Genomic DNA, 20,769 nt, shown 5'->3' on the forward strand with positions numbered 1-20,769 from the left:
ACAAACGTTCTCAAAACTCTCATTTAAATGAAAATGGTTAACCACATTTTATATTTTATACAAGGACCATAGTATGAAATGGGAAATGCTTTTCACGGACGAATAAGTGCAGCAAAAACCACCAGTAGCACTAAGCTCACATCGACGTATCGTGGACAGTTGAGTTGCATTGTAAATTCGTATTACGACGGTACCCTTTATAGTTAAGCACCAAAGGCTATCACACCACGTCCAAAGCTGGGCTCGAAAACAAATTTAATCGAACTGTAAAACCCCCGGGCCGCAACCTAAAGCGTAAAACGCGTGAAAAAAACGAATTTAATCGATGCGTCTGCAAATTGCAATGACCAGCGGCGGCAATGAAAGTCGAAAACAACCCGAGTCAATGAAACCTAACTAAAACCCGCGGGCGCGAAAAAAAACACGAATTTAATCAGCTCAGGCGAATTTAAACGTATCAAAACGAATTTAATCGCGATTTTATTCGGCTGAAATTCGAATTCGTTATGAAATTCGAGTTCGCCGAATTTAATGGCGAACTCGAACGAATTTATTCGTTTGCCCTTCAAATACGCCGAATTTCGAATTTTATGGATAAAAAACGGCGAATCCGGTGACTTAGACTCTAACTCCCGTGACTTCCTAAAGGCCCTGTCCTCCTCGAACTTCACATCCCGTCTGACAACAACTCTCCTCTGTGCAGGAATGTAAATCTGAAAGGCCTTTGAGGTCTCACTGTAGCCCACAAAGATACCCTTCTCTGCGGTGGGCTCTAGTTTGGTCCTCTTCTCCTTCGGTATATAGGAGTATGTAATGCATCGAAAGATATGAAGATGACCAAGATCAGGCTTCTTCCCAGAGAAAGCCTCCTCCGGAGTCATGTGCCCCAAGGCACGATGCGGACTCCTGTTCTGCAAGTAAACAGCTGTGTTGCAGGCCTCTGCCCACAAGAACAATGGCAACCCCTGATCATGTAACATGGCTTTGGCAGCCCCTATGATGGATCTGTTCTTCCTCTCCGCAACCCCGTTCTGCTGGGGGTTGTAAGGAATAGTGAACTCCCTCCTAATGCCTGCCTCCGCACAATAGTCAACAAACTCTCCAAGGGTGTACTCTCCTCCATTGTCCGACCTCAGGGACTTGATCTTTCGACCTGTCTGTGTCTCCACAAGAGCTCTAAACTCCTGAAACCGCTTGAAGACCTCACTCTTGGTCTTCAAGAAATAAATCCAGGTCCTCCTGGAGTGATTATCAATGAATAAAATATAGTACTCATATCCACTCAAGGAAACATGAGACATCCGACCGCTCACATCAGAATGAATCAAATCAAGTATCCCAGTCGCTCTGCTGTCACTGCTGGGAAAAGGGGATTTGGCAAACTTGCCCATCGCACAACCTTTGCAAGTATCAAAGTGATCAGTACTGAAATCTGGCACACCTGTAGTGATCTCCCGCAATGTCCTCAAGGCTCCATGATACATATGTCCCATCCTGTGGTGCCAAATCTCACACAGCTCAGAACTGCTAGCTCTGCTGTCGGTACTACTGCTCAATGCCAAAAGGGGCTGGAATGCAAACTTGTACACCTTTACATGGCGTACACCTATCACTCTAGCTGAATCAGCTGGAGCGCCCCTGGGATACATCAACACCTGTCCTCCCCTGAACAGTACCTCATATCCTCTGTCCTCCAAAGCTGAGACGGATATGAGGTTCTTCCTCATCCCTGGCACATAAAGAACCTCTGACACCTTCAAGGGAGGTTTGGACTCCCTCTGAAATGTCACTGTCCCCACCCCGACTGCTCTAACAACTCTGTCATCACCGAGTACTACCTCAATATCAGTGCCACTCTCTGAAAGCTCTGAGAAGTACTCCCGGACTCCTGTCATGTGACGTGAAGCCCCACTGTCCACATACCAGATACCTGAAGATGCTCCACTAATCGAGGGAAAAGCATGCTCCCTCTGAACCTGTGTGGCAGGTGATCCTGCACTAGAGGACTCACACGTAGTGAACGCAAACTCCCGGTCAAACCGACCTGCAAAGTCCTCAATCTCTGCTGAAGCTGCCACGTCCTGGTTCTTCCCCTTCTTCTTCTTCTTCTCCGGACACACAACTGCACAGTGTCCCATCTTCTGACAATTCCAACACTTCACCTTGGAATAGTCCTTCTGTGTGTTACCCTGTTTATCTTTACCTTTGCCTTTGCCCCCACCACCGCTTGTGGAAGCCTGCTTCTTCCCTTTGCCTTTCTTGCCTCCTGCCACCAGTGCTACGTCCTCATCCTGCTCAACTGGCTTGGCTGCCCCAAGCTGTCCTTTCCTGATCTCTGTCTGAATGCAATCATCCCAAAACCTCTCCCATGTGGGAAGGGTCTCACGTGCACAAACCCCATCAGCAAAGTTCAACCATGAACGGGGGAGGCCATTCACTGCAATCCGCACCAACTCAGTGGGTGGAATGGCCTCTTCAATCGCTGCCAACTCATCTCTCACATTAGTAATCTTTGTGAGATATCCAGCTGCACTATCATTACCCATCTTAATGTTCTTCAGCTTCTCCTTTAGGACCATTTTTCGGTTCTCATTGGTACTCTGATAGAGATTGGACAATGCTGTCCACATCTCATGGGCATTGCTCTTTCCTCTCACATGAGGAATGCAATGGTCTTTGATTCCGTCTAGAATCAGCCTCTTACCCTTGTTGTTCTTTTTATTATAAGTAGCCAACTGAGTAGTATTAGTAGGCACAACAACAGGGTTCTGTGTGGTATGCACCATGATATCCCAGACTTCTGCCTCCTCAAAGATACTCTGCATTCTCTCCTTCCAAACGCTGTAATTTGTATGCCCATCCAGCCTATCCTCTACCCTCAATCCCAATGACATCTTGCTGTCCTAAAACTGAAAAATAGCACTGCTGTGGTAAAGATAAAACTGCTGTTTATAAAAAATCAGCTTGCTGGAATTTTCTGAGTGAAAAATCAGCAACTGTAATTTTTTTCTTTTGCTGTCCCAAACTGCCCTTCAGCACTCAAGCTCTGATACCATGTAGAAATTTCTCATTTCCCACCCCGGTTTTCAGTTTCTCCTTATTTCTCCCATATAGTTAAATGCCCTTTTCCATAACCATACATTTAACAAGCTGGAAAAAATAAATTTGCTAAAAACACAAATTCTGGAAATTTTACAGAATGCTGGAAATTGCAGAAATAAAAATTAGCAGTAATAAACAGCGATTAAAACACATTTAAACACTGAGATTTTTGGTCAATGTGACCCTGGAAAAACCCCCTACAACTCTTGGGGAAAACCAGTTTGAGAGCTCTTCTTTATTTCTGGAAAATGCCTTTTTACAGTGAAAGAAATGTTCAGCAAAAATCAACAAACAGACTTTTACAACTTATCTCAGCCTTGCTGATACACCACTGCTGATACTCCGCAGCTGTTGCTGTTACACCGCGGCTGTTGCTGTTACTCCGCTTTCAGCTTTGCTGTTACACTGCTTTCAGCTTTGCTGTTACTCCGCTTTCAGCTTTGCTGTTACACCGCTTTCAGCTTTGCTGTTACACCGCTTTCAGCTTTGCTGTTACTCCGCTTTCAGCTTTGCTGTTACTCCGCTTTCAGCTTTGCTGTTACACCGCTTTCAGCTTTGCTGTTACTCCGCTTTCAGCTTTGCTGTAACTCCACTCTGCTGAAACTCCGCTCTCAGCTGCTGAAACTCCGCTCTCAGCTGCTGAAACTCCGCTCTCAGCTGCTGAAACTCCACTTTCAGCTGTCCAGAAATCTCCCTTGCTCTCTTGCTCTCCTTCTCTCAATCTGCTCATGAAAGAATTAATGATCTTTTCCTCCTTTTCCTCCCTTAACCCAACCCTAAGTGACTTTTGGGTGATCCCTAAATCCAATGGCTGAAATAGATTTAGATCAATGGCTGAGATTAAATGCTCATTTAAATCTCACTTTCTATTTTTTAATTCACCCCACTTTAATAAAGACCCACTTAGTCATTTATTTCCAAAGTCACTTTTCTTTTCTAATTTTTCATTGACTTTATAAAAGTCACTTTTAAATTAGATTTAACTTTATAAAAATTATAAAGTTACTTTAGGAGAAAAATTAAATTCTTTTGGACACTTTTCCCTAGGCCAAAGATCAAAGCCTAAGGGAACCACCTGTCCTTCGGTACCAAATTTCAACATGAAATTGCCAGAATTTGCATAAATGCAGAAAAACGCAAAAATTTGCAAAAATTCTTCAAAATTGCCTCTAACTTGCTCCTTTAAGTTAGTGAATGATAAGTTAGGCAATCAATGATGCATCAACAAACAAATCAAGGTTGTCCCTCTTCCTTAGCTTGATTAGGGTTTTCTTCAGTTTCTTCTTCAAATTTCTAACCCTAATCTTGTTGATCCAGTTCTTGGTGTAGTAGTGCATGGCCATGTGTCTCTGAAGGTTGGTGTCCTTGTTAGCCTTCTTTAGAAGCATCTCCAAGTGTCCATTGGCTTTGCCTAGCCAATACTCTTTGTCCTTTTCAAATTCTACTGCAATGGTGCCTTCAATATCTTGCTGACCTAGTGGAGGAGATGGCTCACTCTGTAGTGCTTCCTTTCTTTTCAGTCCTCTAGTCTTTGGCCTCCTTGGCTTGATTTGAGGCCCCTTATATTCAAGTTGTTCAACATCTATCACACTCTTACCTTTATCATCATCTGCCACCAAATCAACCCTAGGTTTAGAAAGAAAAAACTGATTTACCTTAAGTTGCCTGTTCTCCTGCTGTAAGAATGCAATCATGAAGTTTGCTTTTGCCAAGTCATCCTTAAGCTCTTTGATTTTTGCCTCTTTCTCTTGGATGATTTGCTCAGGTGACTTGTCTTTCTCATGCCCTTCTAAGTCTACATTGTGAGTATCAAAATGTACCTGTTCTTCTTCATGCAAAGGTGCATCATGATGATGTCCTGATGCTTCTTGTCCAACAGTAGGAGGCTGAACTCTTTCTACACTTTCAGGAGCAAACACAAGCCTCTTACCTCTGCTATATGTTTTTGTCACCTCTGCCCTAGGTGTCCTTGTCACTGGTTTGCTTGTAGAGCCAACTTCTTGAGGTCTTGGTGATCTTTCCAATGGTGAACTTTGACTGCTAGGTTGACTAGTAGCAGGCAAAAGAGAAGCTGACTGCATGAATGCCTCCCAAGATAAGTTGACCTGTGACAACTGATGCAAAACAATAATTTTGACCAAGCCATGATGAAATAGGTTTGCTTGGTGATATTTCCCTTTGCTCTATACCTTCTTTGTCATCTTGCCCAGGCTTCTGTGTAAGTAATGAGGTAGGTTTAGAGGTTTGATGGCTGTGAAATGCATTAGTAGTCTTATGTGATATTGGTATAGCCTTGAAACCTACCCTCACAGGGAAAGTACTTCATGGTCATCTTCATTAAAGGAGCATACCTGTCAAGCAATTGTCTGAAGGGAAAAATGTGTTTGGGAGCATTCCTGTAGGGTGGCTTTAAGAATGCTGTGTAGTTTTCAATATCTAGATCCATCTTTTTGAACTAGATTTCTCCATGTTTAGGGATTCCAGTGGCTATGGCAATGGCATCCATTGAAATGGTGAATTCAATCCCTGCTATGCTGGCCTTATCCCTCCTGAAGATGGTGGCAAAGAGACTTGTCAACTTGGCATTGGAACCTACTTCTTGAATCTTCTCACAGAAACCTAGGCAACCCACATCTTGGAAGGATTTCTCGATGAAAGGTGAGGCTATGATCTCTTTGACTTGAGTGGGCTCATACCTAGAAATTTGCACTCCTTTGTACTTTTTCTTCTCAATATCATTGGTTCCAGTCTCCATGGTAAAACTCTAGCTCACAAGGAGGAAGGATAGGGTTTGACTTGGGAAAACAGGGGATTTGGGATTGTTTTGTAGAGGGAAGTTTGTCTAAATTTATGGGGAAATTTTGGGGGGTAGGGATAGGTGTTAGGGAGTGTAGGAAAGCGGAACTTTTGGAAATAAGTGAGGGGAAGGGGTAGAAAACTGAAAAACACAGTCCTAGCCTAGGAAATTGTATCATAGGCTAGGGTTGATGGGAAAGTGAGGGGAATAGGTATGGGAAACACTTAGGGGAGGTAAATAAAGTGTAGGGGAGAGTGATTGATCAGAAAATGTGAGCGTTTTACCATTGCAATGAAACAAAATGCCCTAGAAACCAAAAGCGCAGAGAAACCCTAGGAGAGGGTGTTTCACTGAGTTTTTGTGAGAAAATTGATGAAAGGAGGAGTGATGGAGGTCCACTTACTTTCCAAGGAAGTTTTAGAACCTGTAGTCGCTGAAGAAAACCTCTGTGATGGTTGATTTGTCTCCCTCTTCAAAAGCACAACGTTTTGCCAGAAACGTAGCGAAGGCTACCAGAAGTGCATCGAAGGAGGAGAATAGCAGACTTGGAGGCAAAAATTCGATGCTTTGGTGGCTAGAGTGCACTCTGATGGTGGAGAGATGCTTCATGAGAGTGAAATGAGCAATTGGTGTGCTTTGTTGGTCTTTTTATGGGCTGGAAGTCGTTTTTTTTATTGGGTCATGATGTGACACCACTTGTCTTTTTGAAAAATGAAATGATAAGCTAGTGTACTGTAGATTTACAACTTTAGTATTCATAGTTACATCTTCATAAGGATCGAAATGTACTTTAGGAATCATTTTAGAACATTTTCCCTAATTACTACTCCCATAATGATGACCTAGGTGATGACATGACTCTTTTTGATGAATTGACCTAATAATGACACCTAATGGATTTACAAGCTGAGGATTTGGACCTTTGTACCTTGCAGTATGAATGACCATGAGATGATGATTGAAATGGTGATCAAGACACTTTACTAATGACCTATCACAAGGAGTGATGGCATCACCAAGATGGCATTTTGTAACCATGAAATGATGGGGGCAGTAATATACCTAGACATACTAACCAATGATCAAATTTTATTTGAAAAGTTATTTGAAACTATAACAATTTGACCTATACGGCTCTATCAACCATATTGAAAGAGTACATTTGATCACTGGTGACTCATAGACACTAACAATGTTGATTGATTATGTGATGAGATTTTAGACTAATAAAGTGAAAAATTGTTGAAAGTAATGAAATACTGATTCAACCCTCCTCTCAATATTTCCAACGGACTTGACTTTCATTGAGTTATTGACCATCCTCAACATCTAGTTCCTCCTCAGCAGCTAGCTTGGCCTCGCAAACAACTAGTTTGACTTCATACTTGTGGGATGTCCCTTTGCTTAGATTAGGCACATGCTAGATCTCCAACCCCTTAGCTAATTTGAGCCTTTGTTGATTTTGGTGACTCGGGACCTTGTGCATTGTGATCCGGTGAACCTCCTCAAGCAATGTGAAATGTTGTGGACTGTTAGAATGCCATGCTGAGAACTGTAAAATGAATAATGCACCAAGACCAAAGAATGAATTCAGAGTCTATGATACATGACCATGTGGAAAAGACATAGGTGTGCTCAATAATGGGCAAGACTGGTCGTACATAATGCAATCACCCCTACAAAACCAATGGCTGTTGAAAATTGTAACTAGGTTCGGTCTTCATTATGATGCAATTGTAATAATGACATTGTATATTCTTTATAAAGAAAAGAAAGAACGAAAAATAAATTATATTTTATTTTTGGAGTATGGGTTTCATACACAAATTTGACTCAAAAGCATGTTCTTCTTGCGTTTAGGTCTTCTAGGTTTTTCTAGGTGGCACTTTGATTATACCTCCGAAAGGTCAAAATGGTTTGAAAAGGAGTTGACTGTCTTATTTTCAATAAACTATTTTTGAAAGCTGCATGCAAAAAAAGAAAAAAAGAAAAAAAATGAAAGAGGTTAATTGTTAATTGAGAGGTATGGGTCATTAAGCATACTTAAAATTTTTGATGAAAAAGCAACCATAGGGTTTGGGGTTTGTCAAAAGGCTTATTAAACCATCCCTAAGCTCCTAACTAAGTTTTGTAGCCAATTAGATCAAGTTTATCGAAGATAGGTGGTGCTACGAAAATATTTTCTAGCGCCTACAGGTGCACTACAAAATGTTTTCGTAGTGCCTACAAGATTTTTAAATATAAAGGCTATCTAACCGCTACGTTGGTGATTTTAAACTCTTAAACACTCTTTGAAGTATTTTAAATTATATTGCAAGTTGATGTGACATATGGAGGGGTTTCCAAGCGTTAAAAGAGGGTTTTAGAGGTAAAACCTAAAAACTGAAACTGTGCATAAAAGAGCCATATCCAACATACCCAGGAAACCAGTTTGCATCAGACAGAGGAGATTTTAACAGTTTTCACAACGTGTTGGCAAGGTGTTAAGATTATTTTCAGTTGAGGAATGGGAAATTTTGGGCACATTAAACGATATGAACCTGATGGCATCGAATGGTTTCAAGCATATGAGGAGCTAATCCCTGTTTTCACAAAGGCAGGTTGGGAACCTCTTTTTCACTGTTTCAATGGTTATAATCTAAGTTGGTGCCATGATTTCATCAACTCCTTTGATGGCAGCATATCTAGGGTTAGGGACATGCAATTTCAAGTGACAAAAGTTGCAGAGGCAACATGTTTACCAACTAAAGGAGAGAAGTGGTTTAAGAAGAAATGGTAGCACTTTGTTTTTTCTTGTTTTAGTCACCGTGTTCAAACAGAGATTCAAAGCAGGTGGTGATCAATTTAAAAAAGAAAAGAGGTTTTTCTTGGGAACGAGCTAATTAAAAAAAACCTCATCCAGATTTTACATAGCTATCATAGTTTGGAAAATACAGAGGAATCTTTGAGGGTTATTTTTCCAGATTTTGTAATTATGTTTTTCCCTGTTTTAGTTGCTGTTTTCAAATGCAGTTTTCGAACAGATGGACATGAATTTTAAAAGACCAAAAGAGGTTTTTGTTGGTAACATACTCATTTACAAAAACCTCTCTTAGTTTTCTAACATCTATCATTTTTTGAGAGATTCAAATGTATCTTTGAGGCCTATTTTTCCAGATTTTTCAAAATTCTGTTTCCTATAAAAATGCCAAGTCAACAACTGAAGGCCACCTCATCAATTCGACTTGGGGATCAAATATTATCTCCTCCTTGATTATTTCAAACAAGAAACTAAAGATGGGTGAAGAGGTTTTTAGATCCATTTCTTTTGGATCTTGATGATTATTGTAATTAAGACTTTCCACAGATTGTGGATCTGAAACCTATGTAGTGTTTCTATAAATTAAATGTAAAAGGAGGACCAAGGGTTGGATTTAGAGCAAAATAAGACTATTGTTTGTGTGTTTATCAAATTATATGATTTTTACAGTGCTAAGACCAGAAGATTGTGATCAATGATACAAAGATTCTTGTGATGGTGTTCTTAGTCTGTGTTTCTTTAAGTGACAATTTTTTCCTTCTATGTGATGCCCATTAAATGTTTGTCTTCTGTGACAGAATTCATTGTTTTAATGCCTTGTTTCATCTATTCTAAACATCTGCACTCTTTCTTCTAAAGCTACTAGGATTCATGTTTCATGCCCTGCTGTAGTGGATTGTTGTTTCTATATTCTACTGCCATCTCAAATGACATTTTGATAGGTCTAAAGTCTGCCATCTACCCTGCCTCTGTCCATCTTGATCATGCAGCCAATGTCTTGGTAATTACATCTAAAACCTAGTTTGTTGACTCCATTTCCCAATGGATTAATTGCCTCATACCCAACCAAACCCTATTTCAACACATCTCAACTGAAGATCTAGCCATTACATTAAGTACACAACCAGCTGCTAAGCATTTAGTGATTAGGTTGTCAGAGATAGCCCACCTTGGATTGAAGGGGCTAGCCTTCAATCTACAAGCTTGGTTTGAAAAGGTTACCTTAGGAGTTTTTTGTCACAACCAAGAAAAACCTCTGAGTGATAACACTAGGATAAAGAATAATATTGGTCATGTGCCATAGTCCCATTTGGACTCATTGTAAGGAAGAAAAATATTTATTTTCTCATGAAAAAGCCATGGATAAACCTAGGGCCAAGACTGCACAAGGAGTATATCAAGTTGGCCTAAAGGGAGGGAATTCGACCCTAAAGAAAGGCTATATAAAGAATATCAGTTCGACTTATTTGGCATACTCCCAAGAAAGTTCAATCTGCAATAGTGAAGAAGGAAGAGAATAACTGGAGGGATGAAGACGGAGAATAGAAGCTGAAATTTTTCCGAAGATCATCTTCTCTTGTTTCACTCTAGGGTTTGTGAAGCTGCGTGTTGCAGGGGGGCGAAGTTCTGTTGTAGGGGGTCAGAATTCTGTGCAGCAATTGTAGGGGGTCAAAGTTGCAGCATCAAAGAGCAATATCAAAGTTCTGGAAGTTGCCTCAAGGAAGATCATGTTGGGCGCTAGCTTGGGGCTTGGAGGGTTTTGTTGACTTTGATCTTTGGGTCTTGGAAGTCTCTTTTTTAAGCAGATTCTAAAGAAGAAGAGAAGCACTTTTTGGGTTTTCTGCTTAGAGGGGTTTTGTTATGGCTTAGAACCTATATCTTGTGTACTTTGTCTTGTTGTGATCTTCACTGTTTTGGTTATTGCTTCATGAAAAAAGATCTAATAAAGTAATAAAAGGCCAACACATATCACAAGTAACTATCAAGTTAAAGAAAATCATCTAAATACGTAAGTCTCCTCATTTTCCAACAATGGCTCCCCTAAACCATGTGTTCAAGTAGGCCCACCCTAAGATCTCCAATCATATCTAGGATGAAAGTGTTGAATGGTGTTGTCATTGATGCCAAGGTCTGTTATTGAATGCTCTTAATATTTGTCTAGATTGCATCCATTGGAAGCTCCAAAGAAAGAAGCCTTGGAAAACCCTAAAAGCCCCGCACTTGTTTGAATTTTTGAGAATGATGATCAGTTAGGTTGCTCCTAAGATCACCATCATTGGAGGCTCTTCTTTGTGTCGACTCCAATGGTATATGGCACGTCACATGGTTCCTAATGGTTTAGGAAATATGCTTAATCAAAGAATGTGCTCCCATCTTTTGGTCAAATTTCCCAAAAGGAGATGATGTGGCAGCATAAAATTGGCTAAGTTATGGTCCAAGGCATAACAGTGCAAAGGATATTTTATTAAGGGATTAATTTTTTTTTTTTGGGATCACAAGGAAAGTTTATTAAAATATCTGAAGTTTGGGCCCTAACCATTCGAGGTTTTTGGCTCCATTTTGAAATTTAAATTTTAACTTCTTTTTCTTTCCAAAAGAATTATTTTTGGCACAAAAAATGTTTCGGCTTCGCTCAAAACCTTTTCAAGTCAGCTTCTACAAGCTTGTACACTAGTATATATAGCGACATAATTTCCCTCCCAAAATGTATCGATTAAGCAATTTTTCTTCACGTGATATCTATCTGTCTTATCTGAGATTTGGAATAGTGACGCCAAGCAAATGAGAGGTCAAAATTGAAGTTTTTTTGGGCCTAATTTGTTTATTCTTGATTATGGATCTTCGCCGACTTTTGAGTAGTTTCTGAGGCAAAAATTAAAGAAGGTTCTTGGTTAAATTTTATTTTGGCTATGGGTCTATGATTGAGTTTTCTCTGTATTCAATCTTTTGTTGAGATAAATGTTGAAATTTGATGACTAAAAAAAGTTTCAAACAATACCAACCTGGTTTTAATTTCACCTTATCACTCCCATTCAGTTAAATACCCTTTCCCATAAACATACATTCAACATATAGAATTCTGGAAATAAAATTTTCAGATTAAAACACATGGGACTGTCAACACATGCTGAAAAGAAATATGGACATAACCAAACCAACAACACAAATAAAAATACACACAAATTTTTGGTCAACTTAGACCCAGGCAAAACCCCTTCAATCTTCTCCTAGGAACACTTATTAGAGAGCTCTTAAAATTTATTTATCTTTCAAGTTCAAGAAAAATACATTTGCAAACAAAAGAAAACAACAAAATACAACTTATCTCTTTAGCCCAAAACTCCTTGAAAACCGTGCCAACCTTGCCTCGATTTTTGTGCCATTTGAAGCTGAAAATATGTATTTTATGGATACGACTGTACGAATTTTTTTTCAATTTTTTTTTTTTGCGAAAACTTCTCTCGAACGGCGTGCAACTCACAGTGTTCAATGCTGTTCACACTGTACCTTGTGCTGTCTTCTAAACCTTGATTTCCATGCCCATCTTTGCCCAGAAATCACTCCTTCAGCTTGCTGCAACAATTTTATCCTTCAAAACTTTTCTCAAGCTCTCAGCCTCCTTTCTCTAATTTGCTCATGAAGAATGAAATGCAATCTCTCTTTTCTTTTGCCCCTTTTGTTTCCCTAAATGATTTTTGGGCAACCCTAAGATCTAATGGCTCAAATTCATTTAGATCAAGGGATGAGAATAAATGTGCATTTAATTCTCACTTTATATTTTTTAACTCACCCATTAGATAAAGTACCCACATTGTACTTTATGTCTAAAGTTTGGTAGCAAAATTAATATTTAATTCGCTGTAAACTGATAATAAGACCTCAGATAAAATTCTGAATGTAATATGTTTATATATATATATATTGATAAAAATTGAATGATGATTACAAGGCTGAGGCGGTGCTCCTTAAATAGGAGTTGATTGGCCATGCCTAATCAAAGAGACATGTCCCTTGGGGACTGATGTCTCTTCATTTAACTAATTATTTGCTAATTAATTGATTATAATTAATAATTTATTTATTTAAATAATACTTTAATATTTTAATATTTTATTTAATTGTTATGATTTTAAGTTCATAACATTGCCTTCCCCTTAAGATGCTTTGTCCTCAAAGCATAGGTAGGCCTGGGTGTTGATGCACGAAACGTTCTGATTCCCAAGACGAATCTTCCTCTGGTAACCTCTTCCACTTGATGAGGTATTCCTTTATTGTCTTAGATCGTAAAACCTTTTCTCGGGTAGCGAGTATACCCTCAGGTTCAAGGACTATTCTTCCTTCTTCATCGGTCTCTGGTATTTCTGTTTGTGTTGTTTGATTTTGCCCTAATACTTTTTTGAGACTTGATACGTGAAAGGCATTATGGATTCCACAATTGTTCGGTAACTTTAACCCATAAGCTACACTACTTATCTTTTTGATTATCTGGTACAATCCATAATATTTAGGTGATAATTTATTCTTCCCTTATTTTTTTAGTGATAGTTGCTTATAAGGTTGGAGTCTAACAAAGGCCTAATCTCCCTCCTTGAACTCTCGTTCAGAACGATGTTGGTTGGCTTGTTGTTTCATTCTATTACGGGCCATGGTTAGATTTTCTTTTAGTAAGTTGATGATTCTTTGACTTTCTCCTAAGTGGTCTTTAACTGCTAGTACCCTAGAATCAAGGAGTGCAAAGTCCTTCCACCTAGGTGGCTCGTAACCATATAAGGCTTGGAAGGGTGTCATCTTAGTTGACGTGTGGTATGCGGTATTATACCACCATTCGGCTAGGTGTAGCCACTGTGTCCATCTGTTTTGTTTATTTGTAACGAAACAACGAAGATATGTTTCCAAGAATTTATTAACGACTTCGGTTTGCCCATCCGTTTGGGGTGATAGGCCGAACTCATATTAAGGGATATTCCTACTTGATGGCAGAAATCCTTCCAAAATTTCCCTTTAAACCTTACATCTCTATCGCTGACTATGACCTTAGGAAACCCGTGTAGTTTGTAAATGTTTTTACAAAACACATCAACGATTTGTTTGGTTGTGTTAGTCTTTTTAATAGCCATAAAGTGGGCATATTTAGTGAGCCTGTCGACTACTACAAATATTTTATCCTTTCCGTCAGATGCAGGTAGTCCTTCAATAAAATCCATCGAAATCTCTTCCCACTTCTGATTTGGAATGCGTAGTGGATGTAGCAATCCTGGAGTTGGAACATTTTCGCTCTTGTTTCTTTGACAAATATCACATTCTACAACATATTTCTGAATTTCCTTGCTCATACCCTTCCAGTAGAATGACTGTTGGACGTTGTAGTAAGTCTTGTAGAATTCGACACGTCCGGCCACTGGTGAATTGTGAGACTCTGTTAGTATTTTCACCTTAAATTTGGATGCGTGTGTTAGGTAAATTCTTCCCTTGTACCATAATATGTCATTTTTCCACTCAAAGTTGGTATATTCACTGATATTGTTAATCATGGAGTCACAATCCTTATCCTTGGCATATTTGGCTCGTATTTCATCCAACCACTCGGAACGACTATCATGGCGACACATGTTGTGTGATCGTCATCTTTACGTGAGAGTGCATCAGCTACGACATTCTCCTTTCCCTTCTTGTGTAATATTTCTAAATCGAAAGCTGACAACTTCTCCATCCACTTCTGTTGTTCTGTTGATAATGTCTTTTGCTGAAGTAAGAATTGAAGACTGTTGTGGTCGGTTCGGATTGAGAATTTACTTCCAAGCAAATACTGGCGCCATTTCGTCAGAGCGTGTATGATGGCGAGCATCTCCTTTTGGTATGTTGATTTTAAGCCTTCTTGTTTATTAAGTTTCCTGCTCTCAAATGCTAATACAACGCCAGTTCCAAACCCAGAAGCATCACATTTGACCACGAACGGTTTGGAGAAGTCAGGAGTTGCTAGTACTGGTGTGGTTGACATCACTTCCTTTAATTTCTCAAAACACTTGTCTGCTTGGTCATCCCACTTAAAAGCATTTTTCTTTAACAAATTCATCAGGGGTGCTGTCAGATGTGCGTAGTTTTTTATAAATCTTCTGTAATACCCTGTTAAACCCAAAAATCCCCTTAACTTAGATATGTTCTTGGGTTTCGGCCACTCTTTGATTGCCTTGATTTTGTTGGGATCCACTTGGACTCCTTCCCTTGATATAATATGACCTAGGTATTCAACTTCCTTCTGCCCAAACGTACATTTTGATAGCTTGGCGTAAAACTGGTTCTTTTCCAAAATAGACAATACTTCTTCTAGATGTTTGAGATGTTCTTCCCATGTCTTACTATAGACTAAAATATCATCGAAGAAAACTAATACGAACTTCCTAAGGTAAGGGTGAAAGAGCTCATTCATGGTTGCTTGGAAGGTGGCTGGTGCATTTGTTAATCCAAATGGCATGACCTTGAACTTGTAATGCCCTTCATGAGTCCTGAATGCTGTCTTTTCGATATCTTCTAACCTTACTCGTATTTGGTAGTAACCTGATCTTAGATCTAACTTGGAAAAATATTCTTCACTGTGTAATTCATCTAACATTTCATCAATGAACGGAATCGGAAACTTATGCTTAATAGTGATTTTTGTTTAAGCCTCTGTAATCTACTCCTCCTAGGGGAACCATATAAAAACTGGACTCCATTGCATAGTCACTTAATTGCAACTTAACTTTATGGCACTTGCCAACTCCATCTATTTGCTTTCCATCTGCTACCATAACTTTTAAGTCTGCTACCGGGTAAGCAAAGATGTTCAATCTTTTTGCAACATTGACATCTACAAAGTTGTGCGTACTTCCTGAGTCCACCATCACAATAACGCTTTGCTTCTTGATGTAACCTTTAAGCTTCAATGTTTGTGGTTGAGCTATCCCTGTGATGGTTGCTATGGAAATTCGTGGCATATCGTCTTCTGATTCTGGACTAGGGTTTGCATTTTCTTCATTTTCCTCTTCGTCGGAGCTATCTTCTGAGGATTCCTCTTCTTGTTTAGCTTCACAGTTGTACAATTTTTGTGTTGCGCATTTGTGTCCTGGATGATACTTGTCTCCGCACTTCCAGCATTTGCCATCCTTTTTTCTTTCGACATTAAATTGTTGTTTTCCTTCACTTCGTAATGGTGGTGGAACGTACTTACTAGTATTTTCTGACGAGGTTTTACCTGCCTTTCCCTTGAAATAGCTGTTAGTCCTGTCGTTACTGACATATGGTGGTTTGTGAAGTTTATATTTTCGCTCGATAATTATGGCTGCATGTCTGGCCTCCTCAATAGTTTTAGGTTTATGCAATTTTAATTCTTCGCGAATATAATCTTTAAGGCCACAACGGTACATTTTTAGCAGCTCCTCATCTGAAAACCCTCTCTGTCTTACTGCTAATACTTCCCAATCGTGAGTGTATTCACTCACTGATCTTGTTTGCTTCAGGTGAACAAATCTCTTATAGACATCATCCTCCTCTTCGTCATGAAACCTTTTTAACAGAGCGTTTTTAAGGTTTTGCCAATTGAATGAGCAACTCGTGCATTTAGATGACCACCACAAAAACCAATCGTACGCTTCTGCTTCTAAGTAATTGGATGCAGTCACGACTTTTTCTTGTTCGCCGAGTGGAGGGTTTGCTAAAAAATTGCATCTATCTTATTTACCCATACGACATCGCCTTTAAAGTTCTTACCATCATACTTCGGTAATTCATTTTTGATTTTAAGATGGTTCTTTTTGGGAGAATGAGTATAATATTGGCTTCCTTCGAAGTGAATTTGGGGTATTTGTTGCTTCTCACGCCTCATGAAGTCCTGCACTAGGGATGTCTCCCTTCTGGAGTCTTGGGACTCTGTGTAGCTGAAGGTGGATCGGTCTCTCCGAAGCGCCGGCTCATCAAGTTTTTTAAGAAAGAGATATCGTTGGCCATCTGGTCCTGCTTACTAACTGACTTTTCGACGTTATCCATGCGTTTATTTAGCTGATGTCCTCTTGGATCTTTTTCATACTATCATTGTTGTTGCTCGTCATTTTGTTCCGATTTTTTTTTTGAAGACCCAATTTTTTTTTTTTAGTTCAAGTATTTTTAATAATAATATATATATATATATTTTTAAATTAATTAATTAATTAAAAGATATTAATTAATTAAATTACAGTTACGTATATACATATAATTTTAATTGGATATATATATATATGTGTGTGTGTGTGTGTGTATTATAACTATAATTTTAATTAACTCACCACTTGGATGGTCACGTCACCTCTGAATGATCACGTTGCTAGGTTCGACGGTTGACCCACCCTCCGTGCAGATATCACCACGACGGCAGCCAACTTCGGCCACAGCTATCGGTGGCAGTCGCAGGTCAAACCACCACGACTGCAGCAAATTTCGACACCCTTGCAGTGTTAATTGCGTTAATTGACTGCAGCGATTCGACACCCTTACATTGCATTAATTGACTGCATTTGAGGAAGATGTAGAAGGGACTGCAAGACAAAGACATTCTTTATTAGAAATATTGACTTTATTTCCTATTACACAATATATTAGTATAATAATAGTAATCTAATTATAAGGTCGCCAAGCAGACACCAAATTGGTGTATGAGACCTCCTTGTTTGTGGGACAAGGGACCTGCCTCCATGCAGCAATTTGACTGCTAAAGTCCATGGAGGTGTCCATGCTCTACCCCCTTGGGATTTGAACCTATGACCTCTTAGGAGGAAACACATGTCCTTAACCATTAGGCTCTCTCAAGTTGTACATTGGATATATATAATATATAATATAAGAAAGGATTTGGTATGTAGATTAACAACCTATAACCAGCAAATAATGATATAGCTAAGAGAGAGGGGGAATAAAGGATTGTTTTGATTCTAGGAGAAATCTGCAGTAGCCCCCAGTTAGGAGCTTTTTGTCTTACTTGCACTCCAATGCTCCTTATTCAGTTGAACATATGCACATGTCTTCAATATCTGATCTAAGTCTGCTACTTTATCTTGTCAATGAAAATCATACAGATATGCTATGGATTAAGCATATGTTCTGCTAGTGGATGTGTCAGGGACTAGAATGATATTTATTGTGTCAAGCCTATTTGGGCTCAGTATGTTAGTGTTTTACACTTCCTTCTGTCTAGCAGAGCACCGTCAAGGAACCTCTTCCCATGATATGATGGTTTGAAATTGACTTGGAGAACCCCCAAGCTTATTTCTCCGTAATATTTGTTGTATGATTCATTTTGGGATTGAGTTCCTTTAAGTATTAATTCTGGATCTTTCCTCAGATGGGATTCATGTTACTTCCTAATGACACATGTTTTGAGATTTTATTAAACTTTACTCTACGTTAGTTTGCAAAACTGAAGATGAGTTGGTATTTGTTCTGTTACTTAAAGTGTTGTCTTTTCTCCTATGTCTATACTCATACACAGATGAAGGATTTCAACCCTCTGTTTGCTATTCCAGTTCATTGACTGGCTGCACTTAATACCTGCTGAATGATAGTTCTTCAGATTCCTCTACTGGCAGTCTTAAAAGACAAAAATAATAATCCATCTGTGATCCATTTCAAGTTTTCATGGAAGTGTGCCTGCTTGTCCCATCTAGAGTTGCATTTCTTGGCAGTAGTCATCTTTGTGGAATCTGCTGGCACAACAATCAGTATAAACAGAGAGAGGCATGATTGTGACAACCATTGTTTACATGATAAGAAATATGGATTCCATCAGTTTAACAATAAAGATGTTATCTATGCTAATTTAATTGGTTCCACTATTGTCTGAGATTCACTAATAGCTTGATTGGGTTTCTCTTCCAACATTAGTCCGCTTGATGTTGGCATAACAAAATAAACAAATAAGCCATTGTCTTGGAAGATGCATAATTTGATAATGAGAGATTATGATGCTACACTGAAACACGAGAGGTAAACTCAGCACTTTGATAAATGACTGGTCCATTGTATTAATACCTGTGGAGGGGGGTACCATGACAGCTATTTAAACTTGTTGAATAGTGTAATAAACAAGGCATGCGGCATCTTCTGTGAAAATATTTGTTTATTTCTTAATTTTCTTGTTATGTAAGTTTTTATTTTCTTAATACTGAAGGAAATTTCAAATTGAAGTCATGCCAATGCTTGCTTTGCAGTTATAGTCAAATCTATAAAGATGTCCGAGCTGCTGTTGATTTGTGTCATAGGGATGGAACGATGAAGCAGGCTGTTGCAAGTAACCCTTCCAAGTGAGTATATGACCTACCTATTACTGTTTAGGCTTCGACAATGCCCAAGAAACTTTCTAGATGATACTTGTATGAGCTTAGAAAAATGGAGAAGCAGTAATATCTAAAATTACTTTTTGGATTCTCAAAGTTATTGCTTTCTTTCAATAGGATCAGTTATCACAATATAAGTTTTCCTATTGCAAAGAATAGATTCTTGTCACTCACATTCACGATTCACAACTGACATGGTCCAGGAGCATAAATCTACAATAAATAAACACTCTATTAAACAAAATAAGTTCAACAAAAGCTGACAAATATTAGTTCATATGTTTGTCTTTATATGAATTGAAAGGTCTTAAGTCCTCTATAGGACCAAGATACATTTCAGAATTGGTTAGGTTTAACAATTAAAGGAAAAATGAAGCCCACAGGTGGAAGAAGAGATGGTTTTTGAAGGATGATAGGGATGAATATGTAAGGTTGCAACCATTTTTAGTGTTTCATCTATAGATGGACTTGGTTGAGATTTATTAGTCTTTAAATTGGTGTTTTTGTTTTTGATTTATTGATTTTTCTTTGTTTCTTGGTGTTTGTGTCTTTCTCATCATGTTGAGTAAGTTGTACTTAGTTTTCAAAGGTCCACAAGGGGTAGTTTGAACCAAGTATAAGGGGAGGGGGGGTCGGGGGGGGGGGGTTGTTGAAGCGAACAAAGTTCCTTATTCAAATTAATTACTCCAGAAGACTTGGAATCAATGTTTTAAAACTCCGACTCCGACTCGGAAACGACTGAGGGTCGACTCCGACTCGGTATCGACTCGGTTAGTTTGATTTCAATGGCTCGGTCGTTGTAAAAAATACATTAAATATATATATTTTTTTAATAAAAAACGTAATTTTAAAGATTTTCATTCATGTTTCCAAACACAAAGCTTTAGAATATAGAGAGAAGACAACATATGATCAAAGTAGGCTCATGAATATCTCCATTATATCAAAATGGCACCCAGTGCAGTGTCCAATACAAAGTTCACACTTAGCCACCAATGCCAGGATTCTTTTTTGCCTTAGCCTAAGGACAATCACTAGACTACAGCAACAATAATACCAATTCTTTGCCCTTAATGAAGTCTCAAAACCCTTGATTTAATTCTGGTCAAGCTCGAAGACAATCAGAGGTAAATACTAAATATGTATTTATTAGTCCATTTGCCAGAACGTTTGCATTTTTAAAAGCATTGTATGGCTCAATGCATTGTTTCAGTTTTCTAATTCATGCCAATAGGATAACCATACTTCGGCCTTCTAATTTTCAAAACTTTCTCACAGTGATAGATTACTTTAGGGCTATAAATATGCAACAAAAAACTACCCAACCATTGATATGTAGGAGGTGGAACAACTTTTGACAATGTGCTTTAGGATTTTTGTCAAAGAGCCGAGCTGACCAAGTTGTTACCGAGCCGACCGCCATTACCGAGTCGGCCGAGTTGTTATTGAGTCGACCGAGTCAATGACTGGTGTTGTCGCACAGATTGTCACGACAACGCTCAGATCGGGGGCTGTCACCCTGATCCCCGATCTCTCTGTTTAAGCCTGTCTCCCGCGGCTAAGGGGGGTAGACCCTATGGGACAATGGATGACCAATTGTGGACCAGTTGGGTTGGGAGACACGAGGGAAAACAAGCACTTATTTGATTTTATTAAGTTAATAGACCAGTGCCTTATGGAGTTAATGATTAAATGATTATTTATTAAATGTTGCAGAAGTATAAACC

The 20,769-nt window shown here is 38.9% G+C and overlaps 1 protein-coding gene across 8 annotated transcripts in view; it reads left to right on the top strand.

The window, feature by feature from the left end:
* The window catches only part of LOC149257211 (uncharacterized), a 571,530-nt gene that overhangs the window by 157,418 nt on the left and 393,343 nt on the right, over positions 1 to 20,769 (top strand). For all 8 annotated transcript variants that reach the window (XR_016256691.1, XR_016256690.1, XM_089413730.1 and 5 more), the window contains one exon: positions 18,917 to 19,009. Coding sequence is in view for 6 of the 8 variants with exons in the window: in XM_089413730.1 (XP_089269856.1) it covers positions 18,917 to 19,009 (93 nt within the window). In the remaining 2 variants the exon portion in view is untranslated. The remainder of the gene's footprint in view (positions 1 to 18,916; positions 19,010 to 20,769) is intronic.

This window comes from Pinus tabuliformis, chromosome 6, assembly GCF_031772625.1.
Source record: "Pinus tabuliformis cultivar Carrire ecotype Pingquan chromosome 6, CPIR1, whole genome shotgun sequence".
Taxonomy (NCBI): Eukaryota; Viridiplantae; Streptophyta; class Pinopsida; order Pinales; family Pinaceae; genus Pinus; species Pinus tabuliformis.